Source organism: Vanellus vanellus (assembly GCF_965231255.1).
Source record: "Vanellus vanellus genome assembly, chromosome: 6".
Classification (NCBI taxonomy): domain Eukaryota; kingdom Metazoa; phylum Chordata; class Aves; order Charadriiformes; family Charadriidae; genus Vanellus; species Vanellus vanellus.
The window spans coordinates 33214712-33233526 of record NC_138911.1 but is presented as its reverse complement, the minus strand read 5'-3'; the positions used below and the strand labels follow the sequence as shown (position 1 = coordinate 33233526).

Genomic DNA, 18815 nt, shown 5'->3' with positions numbered 1-18815 from the left:
ATGTATTTCTCTAGATTCTTTAAAACAGCATCATTATAACTTTGAAATTAATATTCCTAGACTTCCTGTTTTCTGTAGCTGTTTCTTAAAAACAAACCTGAGGATAAATTGGAGAAACTGCTGGGTTTACAGATAAGTGAAGCTAGAAGTTGTTTTCTTGTACCAGCCCAACATGACCCTATTTTGTTTGGGTATTCACATCCTGCAGAAGAATCTATACATCTGAATGTTAGTTTTGTTTTCTTTCAAATCGGTGTAATGCACCAGGAAATGTATTTAGTCGTGGGTGCAGGGGTTCGGTTGAGGGAAGTACTGGAAGTACTTTGCTTTCAACTCCTTTGCCCTCATGAGCTTTGTCAAGGTTTCTCTATAAGTGAGATAAACTGTGAAATTGTGATGGGAAAGCTTAAACGCATGCAGAGCATGTGTGCTCGTAGGTAAGACGGGGAAGCTGGAGAGGCAACCACAATGTTTGTTCAAGTTCTAGAGGGGAATTAAAACTTCTTTAGAATGGATCTAGGTGGAATAATAGCTTTCCTCCATGCGCTCATCTGGGTTCTTGTTTTACATTGACAGCAAGGGAGATGTATTGCAAAATACTTTGATAAAGTCTAGGCATGGGAGAAGTCTTCCCGACAGACTCAATTTCTCTGAGCTATGGCTGTGTCTTCTAACATGTCACTGTGCTCAGCTTGGTGCTCAGATTCTGATGGGACCTTTAGTTGCTGCAGCAAAGCAGTTTTGAAGTGTAAGGAATTGATGGGTTTCATCTTGACTCTTCAGCTTCTCAAATACACCTTCAAATGGTGATGGTTCTTAAGATCACTTGTCTGGGGCTCGTTTGAACAGTCCTTCTGTAGATGTCTGGCAGTCTGTAACTTTGAGGAATGACCTTCCTCCTCTTAAAAATATTTTAATTTTGAGAATGTAGTGTTACTTGTACCCTGTGTATATTTTTGAGATGTGCTTTGTTCCATACGTACAGATTTCCTTCTGAAGCACATTAGATCCTTTGGAGGCCCTTCCAGCACTACTCAGTTACTCAGCCTATCTGTCTCCCTTCGTTCTTCTACATTCTTTCCCTCATGTAGAAAAACTATTCCTTCAGTTTCATAATTAAATACAAAAACTCCTTTAGACTAAATTCAGTTCCTGGGGTGAACTAGCTGGAGCAATATAGTTAGAGAGCAGAGTTGTGCTCACTCACTAAAGCTCTGAACCTCTACTCCCCCCCTCTAGGAGGGAAAAACCTGAAGAAACAAGTGGTGAAAAAAAGGTAGTTAGTTCCCCCACACACACCCTTTCCCTCATTTGCACACATGCAATACAGACGTAGCAGCGAGGTATCCATTCTCTTTGCCTGTGAGGAAATGAAAAGGCGTATTGTGAGCTCAAGACTAGTCTGGTTGTCAGCCAGGAATTAGTCCTTTAAAGGAGAAAGGGAGAGGGGCTGGCAAGAGAAGAGGCTGGGCAGGGGAAAGGGGGAGCTGGAAGGGGGAAAGTACACTTTGAGATAGGTTCAATGCACATAGCTAGAGATGGAAGGGGTCTTGTGCTTCCTCAGCGTGCAGGTGTCGGGAGAAAGGAAGGGAGCTTGTGTTCTTATACACAGGCATGTGTCTGGGGGAGCAGGGTCAAAAATTTAGACTATTTACTTAATCCCTTGGAACGGCTTTTTTTCTCTTCTGTTTTCTTTTTGTGTTTAACAGACTGCTTTACAGGGGACACGTGTGGTAATTAACACATGCAGCTGTAGGGCTTCAGCCATATGTCTGAATTTCAAATGGCCATTGATCTGGGAAATTTGTTGCCGTCTCCACCCCCCACTTATAGGCAGTATTCCTTGAAGATGTGGGGCAATTTATAGAGTCTTTACCTTGAAGAGACCAGACCTGGAAGGAGAGATGTGAAAGGGAATGTGTGTGTGATGTTAGGGAGAGAGGGAAGAGAGATTGTGTGATTCCAGTAACACCCTTCATGTCCCTTGCTCCTGGCCACCATATATTTCAGGTAGCTTCTAAAATGTTCCCAAAGGTAGGGATCTAATCACTAGTCATTGCATAACAATCATTAATTTTTTTACTTGTTCAGCAAAACAGTCTAATATAAGAATCACAATATCCTTGTGGGCTTTTCAGATGTGCTCTCCTTTCCACAGCTGTAAGTATCTGATCTAGAAGTGACAAGGTGGAGTTGGTTATTGACTCTGAGCAGCCTTTTGGGAGAGGTAGTCAAGGGGGGGGGGGGGGGATGTTGGGGGGGAACAGAGAATCCTTCACATCAAAGCAGAGGCTTCTGAAAGAAGACATGATATACTGTAGGTAGAATCAAACCAGAGAGGCTAAACTAAACAATCACAGGGTGGTTGTTGCTTTTGCCAACTGTGATCAGGCAGCTGTTGACAGTGCTATAGAGCTTTCTGCAAACTTCTCTTCAAGCTTGGGGCAATGTCAAGTGCTAAAAATCTTGTTATGAGATATGGTGTCTTAAGTGAAATATTTCTTTGTGCGGAAACTTGTTTACTCCCTGTTTTATTTCAAAAGTCACTCAAGGCAGTGAGCCAAATGGAAGATGGTTCAAAATTAAGATACTGTGGTTTAAAATCCTGCAGTATCTATCATACTTCTAGTGCTTACAGGGTGAGATAAAGATGTATTATACCAAGGAGGAAACTATAAGAAAAGTAAGCCTCTCTCCTTCTGCGTCCTCTGCTTCCTCCTCCTCAGGGGGGAAGCTATTGCTGATTCCTTGATCTCATCACTCATTCCACAGTGTAAGTAAGGCTGACACTTTGGAGGTGTTTCTGCTCTGGGAAAAAAAAAAAAAAAACAACCAAAAAAAAAAAACCCCAAAAAAACCCAAACATTCCTAATGGTGTGTACCCCAAACCTTGCTGAAGGGGGACTGTGATTTACCCAGCCCTTATAATATTGTTGCTCTGTTTTTACTGCATTCTGCCTGTCCTCTTCACTTTCCTGGTGAAGCTTTGTGTCAGGACTGTCTGGAGCAGCTGTGTACCACATGGCCTCTCACCTCCCTTTTCTCTTTTTATTACTATGGACAGTGCTCCTTCTTGGGACAAGATGGCCTAACATCCCTTCCATGGATTGGCATGACCTTTTCCAAGTAATTTGGTTGTAGCCTGTCTTGATAGGCACTTGGATACAACTTCTGTTACACAAGTGCAGGGCCTAATTCTCCTTTATTCACTGTTTATTACAGCTATTTTATTTCCTTTCAACTGTTTATCTCCCTGAAGATTAAGGTTATTCCTATTCTTATTTTTCTTCATTACCTTGATCCTTTTCTCTAGAGAAAAAGGGAGGTGCTGGGTTTACAGCCATATAATTGCTGGGTTGTGTTTACCGCAGCAAGGCTTTTCTATGCCAGCTGACCCGTGAAGGCATCTGCTGGTCAAAATGAGCCTTGGAGACTTGGTTTGGAAACTTAGTGCCATCCCCACAGTCATTGTCCCCTAGGAAATATGTCAAGATTCTTCAGCAAGCATCAGGTAGTTAGGAGGGTTTGGTAACAGCTAGATTTTGATGTGTTACAACCAGCCCCGTAAGCCATCTAGTCCCCTTGGTTCTTTTGGCTCTCCCTCCATTTCTCCTTGGGTGTGTGTGTATCAGTAGGGGGATGACATTAGACTTTTGAAGTACAGCTAAGTATGCAGCTGAATGAAAAATACTCTTTACTTCCATAGGGAACCTCTTTCTGCAGCTTATATGAGTTCTTTAGGTTTCAAGGTATTCCAATAACCTTCCCATGTGCTGTTGTAACTGAGGTTTTTTACTCCACTGAAATTGCTTCTGGTATGTAAGGAAAATAGCTATACTCTGTGGTGGTCGCAGGTTCTTGTTTTTAGCCATGCAGAACATTGCTAGAAACTGTGAAACATCAATCTGGTAGGACAGGCAGGCTGTGATTCTGTCTGAAAACTTAGCAGATGGCTGAAGCAGAGCCTTGAAACTGAGCTGAGGCTCTGAGCTTTGCTCCTCTTCTCATTCCTCAGCAAGTAGTTGAACTAGTGTGTTTTAACCATGCTTGTGTAGTTGGTGAGGATGGATTTGCAGCTTGTGCGCTGTAAAATGCTGTGTTCTGAAATTATCTGCTGTGAAATAAATAGGTTTACATGTAAACATATGTTGTTTTACATGTAGTGTTTCTGGACAAGCTGTACAGTGGGGGCCAATGGACTCTAGGCCAAAGATGAATTTTAGTGTTTTCCCTGCTGCTGCCTGGCTGATTTCATGAGGTATATGAAAAATACAAAAGAGGATAAATTCTGTCATGGTGGGATTGGGAGTATGCTTGTTTTTCAAGATGAAAGTATTGCATAGTTTATACAGTCATTAAGAAATGACTTTTTTGATTATTATCGCAGCAGGGTGGCAAGAAAAGCAGCAGGACAGAAAAGATGCAGCAATACCAGTGAAATACTGCCTTCTTCCAATGGATTATGACACTTTGCTTATGAGAGAAGGGAGGAACTTGGCTCAAAGGGAGAAATGGTCAAATCTGATACAGTGGAAATAGTAGATTAACAAATGACTTGCATTTTAGCAGCTCCCTCAAGAGCCTTTAAATGGATAAGCAGGTTCTTTTAAGTTTTTTCTCTTTTTTTTTTCTTTTCCTGGCAATTTGAGTCTTGCCTCTGGGAATGAATTGAAGGTTTTGACTTAAATCAAGACAATTAAAACCATTGCCAAGCTAGATGCCATTCTCTTTGGGGAAGGGACGTAACTGAAGGAGTTAAGGCTTGGTTCTGTAGATCAGGGCTGATGACAACAGGGTGTATTTCTAAGTCCTACAAAGCCATGTGATTTCTGTCTAGCTTCGCAAATGAAACTGCTGCAGGGAGTGTTGGGGGAGGGTGGGATTAACAAGTCTCTGAAGATGGTGGGGGGGACAGGGGAGATGTGCCTTCACAGCCTGAGAGTGATTCCACATTGATCAAAATAAATTTTTTGGGGGGCAACTCTAAGCTGGAGGTGGTCTCAAATGACCCTGACCTTTATTACCTGCTTCTCCTTTTTAGCTGATAAGGTTCAAATCTGTCCTTGGGCATTTGTTTTCCCATTACTTCCAAATCTTTGAAGAGACCTCTTTTGCCTTTTGGGTAGGAATTTGGCTGTGTACTATAAAAATTGTAGAACTGCATAAAGTAAAGCTATGCGAAATGACAGGTCTTCATCCAGGCTTCCTTGCTCCCTTGCATTTGACCTTAGAAATGCTCTATTAACGTGACTGAAATCTGTTCATCTGCTGCTCTGCCCATCTCTTATGGACAAATTGCTTTGATAGAAAAGAATATCTCCGTGTTGAACTTTGGCCCAAAAATGCACACTGAAAATTCTAGTTAAGTTCAAAACGGCAGGACTGTGTGCAGATTCCTTGTTCTGAATTACTTCTGTATTCAGGCTACTTCAGAGATACTGCTACTTCTTGTCCAAAACTCTAGGCCTACAAAATTGGTTAAGACTGTGGTTTACTGTTCACAATTTGGAGAGAAACTGGCTGAAACCCAAGAAACCTTATTTCACAGGTTTCAAGGTTTTGAACTTTTATTTATTTATTTTATTTTTTATTACTCACTAGAACAAAAGAGAAATATAAATTTATGGCTCCCTGCTGTCCTCCCAAATTAGTTGATAGCACTATAGTTGGGATCTTAGCTTGAGAAAGAGGAGAGCAAAGGGTGGGTCGCAAGTTTGAATTAGATGCATGCTCTGAATGCTGGCTTTGATTATTTTAAGGTTCTTGCTTTGTCTTCTGCTTGGAAGCATGCCTGTATACCTGAGGGAAAACTATTATTTGGAATGGTGCACTTCTGAATGGGTTAAACCAGCAACTTTTCACAAGTTCTGAAGCAAACTTGCATCACTAGAAAGCTCACAAACAGCTCAGCTCAATTCTCTGAGCCTTCATGGCTGCTGCTTGTTCCTAGAAAAACATTTATGTCTCTCTGCATTGTCACCAAAATCTGTCAGAGTTTTGCCATCAAAATGGTAAAGTATAATGGCTTAGTTCTCAGCTGCATTGTCCTCCATGTAGCAGTACTAGGACTTTGTGGTTGTTTTTTTCTCCCTAGAAAGGTTTGTGTAACTTATAGGAGCGAGTCAGGTATTTAAGTGGTAATTACCATAGGGCTTGGCTCAACCTGCAAAGTTCAAATCTGAATCTGGATCTGAACTTTCCCAGAGGCAGGGGGTGTGTTTGGATATTGTGTTGGTTTGACGAAGCTCTGAAGTGTAGGTCCAGATGTGGACTGGCGTTCTGTATCTTCCCAAGTATGAGAAATTCAGGGCTACTAGTTCTGTTTAAACTGACTCCTGTTAAATGATACAGAATTGAAATAATGTAAAACAGGATCTCATTTTGGGGAAGGTGTCTACAGTGTTGTCTGAAGGGTGATATCTTGCTGTGCCCTTATTTTTTTGAAAGGAACTGTTTGAATGCTACGAAGAATGAGAAGTTAGAGGGCAGGTTTGTTTTGGCTAATTACTGGAGAAGTACCTTGAGAACTTAAGCAGTAAATGAGGACTTTGGATTTCAGAGAGCTCCTATATGAATCTCAACACTTTTAAAGCCACTGAATGCCAGAGACTAGAGCAGTGCTGTTAATGCAGAGTGCTGCTCCAGACCCCTTTTGACACGTTTGCTTTTGAAGGCCCAGGCCCAGGAAGAGGGAGCTCTTTGTTTGCGGTCAGAATAAACTCATTGTACACCCGGACAATTAACTCTTCAATCGACTTGCCAGCCTCTGTAAAGCACTCCGGTCCCCTCTCTATCTCCAGTTCTATTCAGACACTTCAGCACACCAATGTTTTTTTGTTTATTATTCTGAAAAAGTCCTTCACAAGAATAGTCGGAGCGGATCAACATTGTCCTCCCAGCAGCATTTATCTCCGCCTAGCAGTGAATGTGTCAATCAGGAATCAAAAAGCCAAACAGGAGGCTTTGAATTGTGTCACGGGGGTCAGAGTTACTTCCAGCTGTCTGTGCGTGGGATAGGCTTTCTCGCAGGGCGAAGAATTGTGCTGCCATACAAATGCACTGACTACATTGGACCACAAAGTCCTCGGGGCTTGAGTGGCTTTTTCATGTTGATGCACCTGCGAGGGAGATGTGAAGAGGAAGGGGGGGAACTAATGCCTTCCAGAAGGCGCAGGGAAGGCTCCTCTCCTATCCGGATGATGCCTGGAATGCAATGTTGATGTAAATGCTGCCTGCATCTGTACTGCACACAGAATAGTTGAAGGGAAAAATCACTGCAGTGACAGCGCAAGTCAACCTTTGCAGTTAAGAGCTCCTTAAGCCTTACAGAGACCTTTCATCTTCAGCAGTTAGGCACATTTTCACCTTTTTAAGAAAAACTTTTCTGGTTTTTTGGTCTGTGTCCAAGTATTTGTGGGTTGTTACATCCAAAGGGAGCACATTGTTGCTGTTTCTTAAAGGCAATAAAGAGTGAGAACTTGCTTTTGCTGGTTTGGTTTAAAAAGTTGGGTGGTTTTTTTTCTTAGCAGCTGTGGGACCTTAATGCATAGAAGTGGTTGGACTTGATCTTGAAGGTCTTTTCCAACCTAAATGATTCTATGGAAAGGGGTGTGAAAATCTGGCAGGGAAGTCTATTTGCACTGGTGCATTTCCATTTCAGCTGCTTGGCAAGAAATGATCTTGATTTAGCTAGAGTGTAAGAATTTCACATTTTTTTGGCATGAATGCTAACTTTCTTCATTTATATTGGCAATACATTTCTCTGCATAAAAGTTGCATAATAGGCATTAATTATGATTTGCTGAAACTTTCACTTGATGTAGGGAAGGATTGTGATTAAGGCAACAATTTGCTCCACCCCTACAGAATTGGAAGGGACACTTGTTTTTGAGTTTGATCCCATGTAGGGCAAACATAGATTTTGTTGTCTTTTTGTAATACTTAAAACAACACCCCCAAGCCTGGGGGTAATACACAGAAATGTCAAAGATGTAAAATTGTGTCTTCAAGATTCTGGAACTGCACAGATACAGGGAGCTTGAGTTGACCTGGCAGGTCATCTGACCAGAGTTACTAAAGCCACAGAAAGGTGTATGTATGACTTAAGTCCCTCAGGAGTACTTAAGTCTAGGAAAACTCTTCTCTCTTCCCATTGGTTTGACAGGCTTACTAAAGGTGGGCTTTCTTATATAGAACAAGACATGCCAGGAATTTATTCATTGTCCTGGCTATATCTGCTTGAAGTTTCCTATTTAGCTTCAGCTATGCTCTGTAATGGCTCACTCAAAACCAAATGATGGTAAGTGAAGGAACCACTTGACACTGGACAAAGGCTGCCTCCTCCCAGGGCAGAGCTATGCACTTAAAATTGTCATCCTGTTATTCTTTAAGGCTGACTCAAAGTCTGGGAACCCTTGATGTTCAAGCTGTAGACTTACCAAAAAGACTAGATTTTGTACAAGGCCTGAAAGGTTGACCCCATAAACACTGTCACTCTTCAAAATGGTAGAAATGTTTACAGAATGTCTCATGGATTCCAGTGATAACACAAAGGTGATGCACTGAAGGTTGACATTGCTTAGGAAGAGTGTAGATCTTAGTCTGTTAACGTGGTGATACAAATATGCAGATGACTTTTGCGGTGGTGGTATTTTCCTGGGTAGGAAATGTGATATGGAAGGTTAATTCTGTCACCTAACTTTCCCCTTTCTTCAGCTTCCATTAGGTGGCTGGAGGCAAGAGCAGTGATTCACAGCAGCAGGCAGTTACTTCACATTTTTCCATAGTAAGTTATGTTTTTTCTGTCAGGGAGTTTACTTTTCCCTAGACATAACTTGGTTTGCTTGTGCCTCAGTGCCTGTCGTTCAGAGGAAAATGATCACTTTAACAGTTGTGTTTTGCATGAACTGAATCTCCTTGTCCCTTAACCCCAGTGTACACTGCATTCATTCCAGATGTGGATGCTTGCTAGATGTTCTGCAAAGATAAGGGTAAGGGAGGGAAGCCCTACTGGGAGCATGAAGAGTTCTTGCCCACTACTAGCAATAGATCTGAGTTATTGTCAGGCTAACACAACAAACTGTTCTTAAGCTTATGAGCCTCTGACAGGGGTAGTGCAAGTGGGCTTCTGGCTTATAGCCATAATATCTTAATGTGAGAATGGCTTAGCAGAGTTGTTTGGACCTGCCTGTTTCACTCTTACTAGTGGTAAGGTAAAAATACCATTTTTAAGCTGATACCAGTTCAGCCAGAAAAATTAGTTCAACTTTTGCAGGTGTACCCTAGGAAAAGGAGACTTAGTGGAAAGGAGTTTTATGGCTTTAAAACTATGTCCCGTCAGAGGTATTCTGTTGAGTGATGCTGTCTGTATTCAGTGGTTGTCTTAGAAAAATAAAGTGGGTATTCACGTTACATTGTAAAACATGGAAGAGAAGCATGCCAGTGCACTCTTCATCAAGGCTCTGAGAATATTCTGCAACCAAGGGAAATTATCTTTGATGGTTCTGCTGTATGTGAGTTCCTGATCTGGAAGCATTGCCCTCTAGAGGGATTAAGAAGCACTTACTCAACCTCTTTTGATCGTTCTGTTTGTGACATGCTCTGCATGAGGAACTATTGCAGTTACACGCCTTTTTTTTGAAAGTGTGGAATTTAATAGCTTTTTGAAGAAAGGACCAGATCATACTTGATGAACGTATTTCATGACCTTTGGCTCCAAAGTAACAACATCTTGTACATCTCGTATAATATCACAGGAGACTCCAGGTCTCTGAAATAACTTGTTTTTTCTGTTCTGTGTTGAAATGCTTCTTTAAGGAATCAAAAAAGTTTGTTCAAAAACTTCACATATGTGAAATAGAACTTATTCCTTGTTTACCAGGAGGAAACACAGTGTTCAATGTGATGAACAGTGTACTGAGCGAGAGGGGAAAATTAAAAGAGAGTAGACAAGTATTAGGGTTGTTCTTCTGCCCAAAGGGAATGGCAGTGAAACTCTTTACCGTAAGCTAATTTGAAACACTGAGACCTACTGAGAATTCTCTAGTTTAAGAAATAGATTTGGTAGTTTCAGAGTAAGAAGCTGGCAGCTGGGAAGTGAGCATGGTGTTTTTATTAAAGTGCAATTTTTGTCTTTTATGTGACTATTTCATGACCTTTAAAAAAAAAAATCAGAAATATCCCTGCTTTTGGTTTTTGCAATATGGTGAATGTAATTACAGGGCTCTCATCTATTGCACTCTTTCTTCTATGTGTGATGTAAGAACTATACTTGCTCAACAACAGGGAAGTAATTATCCTTCTCTCTATTTGCAAAAACCTTAACACCATACTGGGTTCTGCTACAATGTGGAATTTGTGACAATTTGGCTGTAGAAACTCAGTGAAGAAATGATTGTATAGTTCACAGCCATTTTACTGAGATGGTCTTAAAAACAAAACACAGTTCAAAGGTTAGTTTGGTATATTTTTTTTGTTTATTTACTGTATTTATTCTGTCACTGTTTAATACCCTTCAGTAGCTTAATGGCTAACTTAATACAAAAACTGCTACAAAGTCATCTTTAAGAAAAATGTATTTCCTGAATTGTAATTGCTACTGTCTCTGTTCTTCACACATGCATATGAGCCTAAAAGAAACCCCCTGAACCTGAAGCGTCCCAGGTTCTGCCAAAGTTCACATAATGGTTCAGATAAAGTGTTGTGGCTGAGATCCACTTCTAATTTTTCTCCATTGTTGGCTTCTGGGTTTCTGCTTTAAATCTGAAAAGCAGTTCTGTAATTACATGGAGCAGAAGCATTCATGAGAATAATAGGAATAAACTTATGCCGGTAATCTGTTTTTTTTTTTTTTTTTTTTATGCCAGGTCTCTTCCTATTTTATATAACTTAAGAATTATTCACCTTTCCAGTTGTTCTATGAGTACCTCTTGCCATTTTGGGGTGGCTTCTCAATCTGTAAAGCCAATCATGCTGACTACATACTGCTCACTGCTACATTACAGTGTGAAGTGTCATCCTAAATAAATAAAATGTCATAGCTGTGGTTTCTGGGATCTTGTAGAAGCAGAGCAGCCTATTCTGACAAAAAAAAGGTAAAGATTAACTATTTACTTTTACCCCAGAGATTTCATTAAGGGGCAAAATCTTCCTTCTTGCAAATTAAGTAAAATATGGGAAATTTTTGCAAGAAATCAGTTTCTCAAACTTTTAAAGAAAAATACTACTTATCCATATTACTGCCCATACCCAATAACAGGAAAACTCAGAGCAAGAGTTTGCTGAGGAATGGCAAGTATTTTTTCTTCCAAGTATTTTTTGCTATGCTTATAATTAAGCATAAAACTGAATGCATTGACCAAGAAAGAAAATGCCAACAGGATGTCTTGCTTGTTTCTGTCAACCTCCTTTACTTGAGTGGATCTCCAAGGTTGAAATGAAGTTACCAGTACACTTTTTTCTTTCTGTGAATTAGATTGCTTTCTGTGGAAATGCATAAATTTAATGATCTGTGGAAGAGGTGAGGCTTTTGCTCACTTTATAAAACTGCAACTACAGGTATTGGTGGAAAAATAGTTTACGAGCCTCTGTTTTCCATCCCTGCCTTTCCCTTCCCTTTCCAATGGTCTTTTATTTTTGTAATTGGAACCAACATAAGGGAAGGCTGAAGACAATTATTGCTGTGTCTAGGAGAGACTGTCCCACGCATCTTTCCTCCAACTGTCTTCTGTCCTGTGCATCTGATACAGTCCTGGAGACTGTGGCAAGCCTGGCCTTTCTGGCATAGACTTCTCCTTCCTACTGATTTTTTGCTGTGCAACTTTCCATTTTAGGTTATTGTTAACTTTGCTGATGCCTGGTGTCATCTTTGTCTGTAATATATGCAAAAATAGTTGTTACAAATTGTAAGTTTTTAAAGCTATTGTATTCCAAAAAGAAGAAGAAAGGCAATTCTAGGCTAATCTCATCTTAATTTACTTCCCAGCAATGTTCTACATTCATATCTTGCAATATAACAAAAGACTTTCATCTACAGTTTGTTCCAGCTTAACTTTCCCACAGTCCGAAGGTTTTGCCTCACTTAATGCTATGCCACTGTCCTAGTGCTGTGTAAAAATGCTCCAAGCTAGGGCGTGAAATCCAGATCCTTCTGAGCACTGAGGAAATTAGACTCGGCCTGAATCTAAGCTGGGTCTGCAGATATGATGGATAAGCATACTAAGTCAAGCAGAGTGTAAACTCACCACTTTTCCTTGTGGTCCATCTCTAAATTTTGAGATTTATATTTCCTGTGAAATCTTGTTTGGTTGAAGCTTTTAATTATGAAAGACTTGTGCAAGAGTGCTTGGTGCCTTCTGACCATATGAAAAACCTAATAGGAGTTCTTTTCCCACGATTTTGCAATTAGAAGACATTGCCACAGCATTGCAATTAGAGAATACCTTGATGCAGACATTGTAAGAGAAAAGATTTGCTATTGACCATCCCTTTCTAACAGCTTTGCAGTGAATGCTGGTGCCAGGTTCTGCACAGGTAAGTTTTGGAAGAAGAGATTTTCTTTTGAATAAAAAGAATAAGGAGAAAGACATAGTGGGACAGCAGTCCCCAGACCTCTGCTGTCTCAGGAAGTGTCCTGGGTGGGATGTATAGCCACCAGAAACTAAGAAGGCAATTGCCTGATCAGTGCAACAAGGGGAGACTACCAGGTGATGCACATAAGTGGTCTGTGGAGGGAGAGGGGAGGGAGGGAGGCTTCTTTTAAGTCTAGGGATAGCACTTGATGCATGCTTGCTATGTAAAGTATTATTGCTGTTAGCATAAATGGAATAGTTTGTTTTCATTCTGTCTGTCTTCTCTCTCTTCTGGGCTTGGCCGGGCCGTGTACAAATCCCAATCATTCAACAGTACTGGAGAGTAGATAGTATTTACCTCAATAATGGTAGTTTCTTTTCGATTCTTTTTAACCCTCAATTCAGATGATGGTTCGAAGCCAACGCCTACCATGGAAACCCAGCCTATTTTCGATGGAGAAGGTAAGAGCATCCCTTAAAAAAAAAAAGTAATAAGAAAAAAGCTACTTCCCTCTCTCTCTTCCCTAGGATATATGGCTCAAACGCTTTCTTTATCCGGCAAAGCAGAAAAGCCAGTGAATCTCATAAGTTATCTGAATTTCACAGTGCCCTTGGGACCTCAGGCATCTTCCCTAATCCTTTTACATCCTCCTCTCTTCCCTGGAATCCAACAATAACAGCAGTTGACCAGATTCCTGGGGTAACCTTAGAGGAAAAGTTGTCATGGCAAAATCAATGTGCATTGAGTTGCAGTGGCAACTTCCTTTAGACTGTCCTTACCCCCTCACTCTCTCCACCCTCATAATACCAATGCAGGAGTTTCATAACCTCTGCAATGCCTTACAGCTCTGTGAAAGGGAAAGTAGTGCTAAACCACAGCTTGTGAATGTTGACTTGGAAGAAAATTGCTGGGAGGTTTCTTTATTTAGCAATTACTTTCATTGACGCACATACTATTTAAGCAAATGAAGTCAGTGTCCTGGGCCCATTTAATTCATGCCCACCAAGGCAGTCTTCTCAAATGGGCTAATTGTGTTATTTTGGAGAGGGAATATCAGACTTTAGTCCATGGGAAGCCTTGAAACAAGGATAAAATGGCTGTCATCGCAGAGGGTTCAAGCCCCTTATACATGCAAACATAAATAGCAGTGGGGATAGTGGTCCTTGGGTAGTGAATGGGCCTGTTAGCAGCTGTTTAGATCTTGCATATGGCTTAGAAGTAGTGCATGTTTTCTACAGATTTAATCCCACAACCATTATAGCTAAGCATTAGGCTGAAGTTCGAACCACTCTGTGACCCACCTGAAACTGTGGACCTTAAGGCAGTGAGAGAATGCCTATGCATTTTCATACTGAACTGCTGTATGTGGCACCTTTTTTAAAACTGGATCAAAGGCAGAAATGGAGACTACTGAGCAAGAGTAGGTGGTGCTGATGATACTTCCTGCCTTCTTGTAAAAGCAGGTGATGGGATGGGGGGTTTTGTTGCTAAAATAAGCTTATTTAATGGCAAGATGCTGTAGTCCTGTCACTTCCATTCAGTGATCACAGGTTTGTAAGAATCTTGTGAATTTTAAGAAACAAAGCAAAGCCCTCAGATCAAAAAAACGCAAAACATTCTCAAATAAACAGAGAAGGCTGAAACCGTGCTGACTATCTCTTGTTTATATCAAAAGAAAGTTCCTCCTGGCAGCAAGCTGATGTTGTATTAAATTGCTGTTTGTGATCACAGCATGCTCCTGGCCTTTAAGTTTTCCCCTGAGAGGGTGCCCATAGATATTCAAAGGAAAGAACGCACTAGTAAAATGCGGGAGTGAGTTGATCTGGTTAATACAGCCTGTTCAGAAGCTCCTTCTAGGAGAGACTCAGCATTTTGGTCATTCGAATAGAACTGGGCAAAGTTTTTGAGAAATGGTGTAGTGAACAGACCTTTTCTAGTCCTTCTGGTGATAGGCAAAGTCTGAAAAAATCTTGTCCTATCATCTATGAAAAACATTTTCAATTAAAAACCTTTGCTTTGATTTGTAGGTGAAATCAAGCCTGATAAATGGGCTTGGACTGTATGATGAAAGATTACCTTTCACAAATCTTGCAATATATTATGCAAGACCTTATCTCCTAGAAGTCTAGAGAGAATGACTAATGTGATGGCTTCCTGTTGCATTAGTGGTGTTCCTTATGACATGGGAGAGGATAGGACAGGCAGGCTAAGCTATGCATCAATGAATAGCCTCTAAGTTTGTCACTCTGTATTTTTGTCATCCCTATTAGTAAAATAGGACTAGCTAGACTTCAGTGGCTGTTGTAGTGACAAGCATAAGAAAATCCATTCTGGTTCTGACAAAAAGTTTGTATATCCCCTACCTTTGAGTGTACTGTCTCCAACAGTGACTTAAAGTGGGTACATCAGGAAGAGTGTAAGTGTTTAGCCTGGAGAAGAGAAGACTTAAATGTGACCAGCCTTCCAATACCTCCAGGGAGGTTTATCAAGAAGATGGAGCCAGACTCTTCACAGTAATGTGTGATGAGAGACAACAGTCACAAATTGAAACAAAGTGTTTGATTTGGATATAAGGAAAAGCTTAGTTACCATGAGCACAAAGAGGCGGTGGAACGGATTGCCCAGAGGTGATATTCTGCTCTTCTTTTCTGAGCCAGTTGGATAAAACCATGAGCAATCTGGTCTGTACTTACAGCTGACCCTGTCTGGAGCAGAAGGTTGGGCAGGACACCTCAGGATGTTATCCTGAACAATCCCTTGATTCTGTCTGAGTAAACGTGTCATGGTACTTCACTAGAATACTCTGCCAGTGTCTTGGATAGGTTTTCCTGAAGAATGGCTTGTACTTGGTGTCTGATGCAAATGTCAGATGACAGAAAAAGGCAAAACAGTTATCCATTCACCTGTCAGGTCTGGACTCTTCATAGATATTCAAAGGAGTTAAAGTCCAAATCCCATTCACTTTCAGTAGGTTTGACATCTGCTGGGCTCCTGAAAAACCTGTGTATTCAAAGTCAGGCAACCAGGGTGGGGCTGATAGCAACGTGAATGGACAAAAAAATGTGGAATTTTCATGCTTTGTTTTTGGGTGCCTACCTTCAATCCATAAGGGGCTGACTTTGATAAAAGGGCACTAAATACACTCAGCTGCCCTTGAAATGTGTTATATCTCTTGGACTTCAGCATCTCCAAGATGAAGGTTCACCTTTTTCATGTTTTCCTACATTAGAGGATAATGAAAATTCAAATTTCAGGCATAATGAGTTCCACTCCCTACCATCCTCCCTGAGGGCATAACAGAGCAGTGCCAGAGATCATGTAGATCAGATAACTTAAACTTTCCTGTCCAAGGTTTGAATCATAAAGCAGCCATCTCTAAAAATTATTTAACTTCATTACAATGCAGACCTCAGTGACGTTTATAGTGAATCTCTTCTTGGGACAAGATTCTTCTCTGCAGAAGAGTTGCAGAAGTATTTTATTAATGTTCTTTGCTATAGTTTTAAACTAAAAAAAGTTTTATTTCCTCCTGCACCTCTTGGCTCCTTGTGTCCACCCTCTAGTTAGTTTCAATGTGCAAGTTATATTAATTTCCTAAAAAATAACTTCTTTAAACATCTTTTTCGTAAACTTTACCTCCTAACTCAGTGGGAATCTACTCTTTCCACAGATCTGTTGTCCAGAGGAGTATGTTGCTTACCTGTAGTCCAAAAAATGTCCAGGTTTAACTGGATGGAAAATACACTTTTATGGTAGATCTCAAGGGATTCATTTCCTTTTCTTTTCCTTCCTTCTCCTCCCACATTTCCTTTTTCTGTACTTTTCAACCTCACTTAAAGATATGTACCATTGTGTCTCTAAAGGCCCTGACCCATTCTTCAGCATCTGTTGACTTTGGTTGTCCCTCCTTTTTCCGCTGTTGACGCACCCACTTCATACAGTGCAGAGCCAGAGCAAAATTTCATCCCAGATTTAGGAGTCTGGATCCAGCACTTTAGTTTATGGACTTTTTCTACTTTTCTGCTTCTCCCCTTCCTACCTCTCACCTAGAGTTTAATTTGATGTAGTTGTCCTCCCAAAAGGCCCAAAGTATTTAGGTGTATGTATTTGTAGGAGCACATCATGACCAAGAGATGATAAAATAGTGTAGTGAAACCTGCCGATAAGGCAATCTTTGTTCAGCAAACTTCTATTACTGCTGGAATATCAATGTTCAACCTATATTTCCAAATGAAAAAATGCCCTGAACATGATTACAATAATGCCTACAATCAAGGTAGCTGAAAACATTTAGGAAGGAAAAATTCCCTTACATTTTTCCATCATGCTTTTATAATGTATAATCAGTTTCTCTTGTAGTCAGCCAACTTCTCCATTGCTGAGCAGATCCGTGTAAATGTCAACAGGGGAGCAGGAAAACTCTTGTAAAAACTTCTTAGAGGAACTTCAGACAAACTCCAGGGTTTAGTAGTTGAAGCATGCTCTTGTGGAAACTGAAAATCTTTCAGAAAATATCACTCCTGGAAATGTCACTTTAGGAGCTCTAGGACATGATATTGAGTACTGCTTTACTCTGTTCTAATCAAATGCTGCTGTGTCATTTCTGTGGCTTGGGGCAGGTTCTGCTGTGCTTCGAAGTTGATTGTAACACCTCAGAGGAGGTGTTGTAAGCACTTTTCTCCCCCCCCAAATTTATGTTTGGGTGTCTTGGTTGTAGTGCATCAGATGTGCTTTTCTACCAGAACCTGTTTCTTTAACAGGCTTTCTTTTAAGTCTTTCCAGAAATATCTTCATTTCTCTGCCTGTTTACTTCAGGTTTTGTTGCTGCTTGTTTTAGGGAATGGACTGTGGTCAGCTCTTCTTGGGCTTGTTAAAGTGATATTTAAGGTCTGGATTGACTTTTCTTTAAATCTGGATTTCATACATACTTTAGTGGAAACCAACATATACTTTATAGCACACAATATAACCTTTGCGATCTCTAAATATTGATGAGAGAGGCTTTGGGAACTGGGGGGTAGAGGGAGGAAAGAAGTGTTTTGCCAGCAGAGAAGCAATCTCTGGAATGGAAAGATGCTGAGATAAACTTGTGGAAGATCCACAAATAGTAGTTCATAAGAGGTGGAAGACTTTAACAGGGGTTGAGTCTATCTCTACAAATATGGTGGATCAGTTAAGGCATGATTGTAGCAAACATCTTGACCTCAGGAGTAAAAACCATGTGTATTAATTTGTTGCTGTAGTTTCTTCAAGACAGTTATTTTTTTCTTTTTCAGAAATCACAGCACCCACCCTTTGGATTAAGCACTTGGTCATCAAAGATTCCAAACTGAACAGCTCCAGTATAAGGAATTCAGGTAATGTTCCATCTTAAAAAAAAAAAAAAAAAAAAAGTTTCTTTAACTAGGCTGCAGTCCCTCACCCTCTGTTTTTGTTTCATTCTTTCTTCATTGTAGCTATCCTGCTGCTTTTCATTGTTGCAGGATTTCAAGTGCAGGCTATAATAATTTCAGATAGCATCCTTTTTTGTGTCCAGAAGGCCACAGTCAATGTGTGATGAGGGAAGTTTCTGTTTCCCCAGACCATAACTGGGGACCCTCTAATTTCTTTATCTGTTAATTCATCCAAGCCAGTTGTCATCTTTATTCTGTTTGCTGTTCAGCAGTCTTTTAGATGTACAAACTAATGCATTTAGCTCTGAGATCTGGGCTGTGGTTTTGGTATAAGCAGTTGAGAAAATAGAGAGGGGCTTCTTTTCTAGCAACTTCAAGATTCTTCTCCGCAGGGGATATTTTTTTGGTAGAGAAATAAGTGGATTATTTCATTATTTCATGATTGAAATTAGGTTACTTATGTCTGGGCCTAAGTAAATGTTGAGATTATTTTTGTGGGTAATAAAGTGGATGAGGGAAGACCCAAGCATAAAAACCAGCAAAGATCATGAACATGAGCGGGGAAAAGGGGGAGCAGGAAGATATGAAGTTAGGATGTAAGACTTGAGATTGGATGTGAGGGTGAAACTGTGTGGAGTTTCTGAAATCACCAGAAACTAGAAGAATCTGAAGAGGTAAGTTAGGGATTCTCGGTAAGGATGGTTTCTACCGGATATATTTTAACTGAAGTGGGAGAAAGGAAGAAGGTAAAGGGAATATCAAAAGAAGAAAATTGCCTTAAGAACCCATGGGTTTATTTTAATGTTTAAATAGGTGTTGCTACTGTTGCATATATTTTATGAAACAATATAT

The 18815-nt window shown here is 40.4% G+C and overlaps 1 protein-coding gene across 1 annotated transcript in view; it reads left to right on the top strand.

Annotated features, from left to right (window-relative positions):
• Positions 1–18815, top strand: part of SMOC1 (SPARC related modular calcium binding 1) — a gene marked incomplete at its 5' end in the record, with an annotated part of 130009 nt that overhangs the window by 70080 nt on the left and 41114 nt on the right. The window contains 2 exons of the mRNA XM_082485732.1: positions 12975–13031; positions 17847–17927. Coding sequence (XP_082341858.1) covers positions 12975–13031; positions 17847–17927 — 138 coding nt within the window. The remainder of the gene's footprint in view (positions 1–12974; positions 13032–17846; positions 17928–18815) is intronic.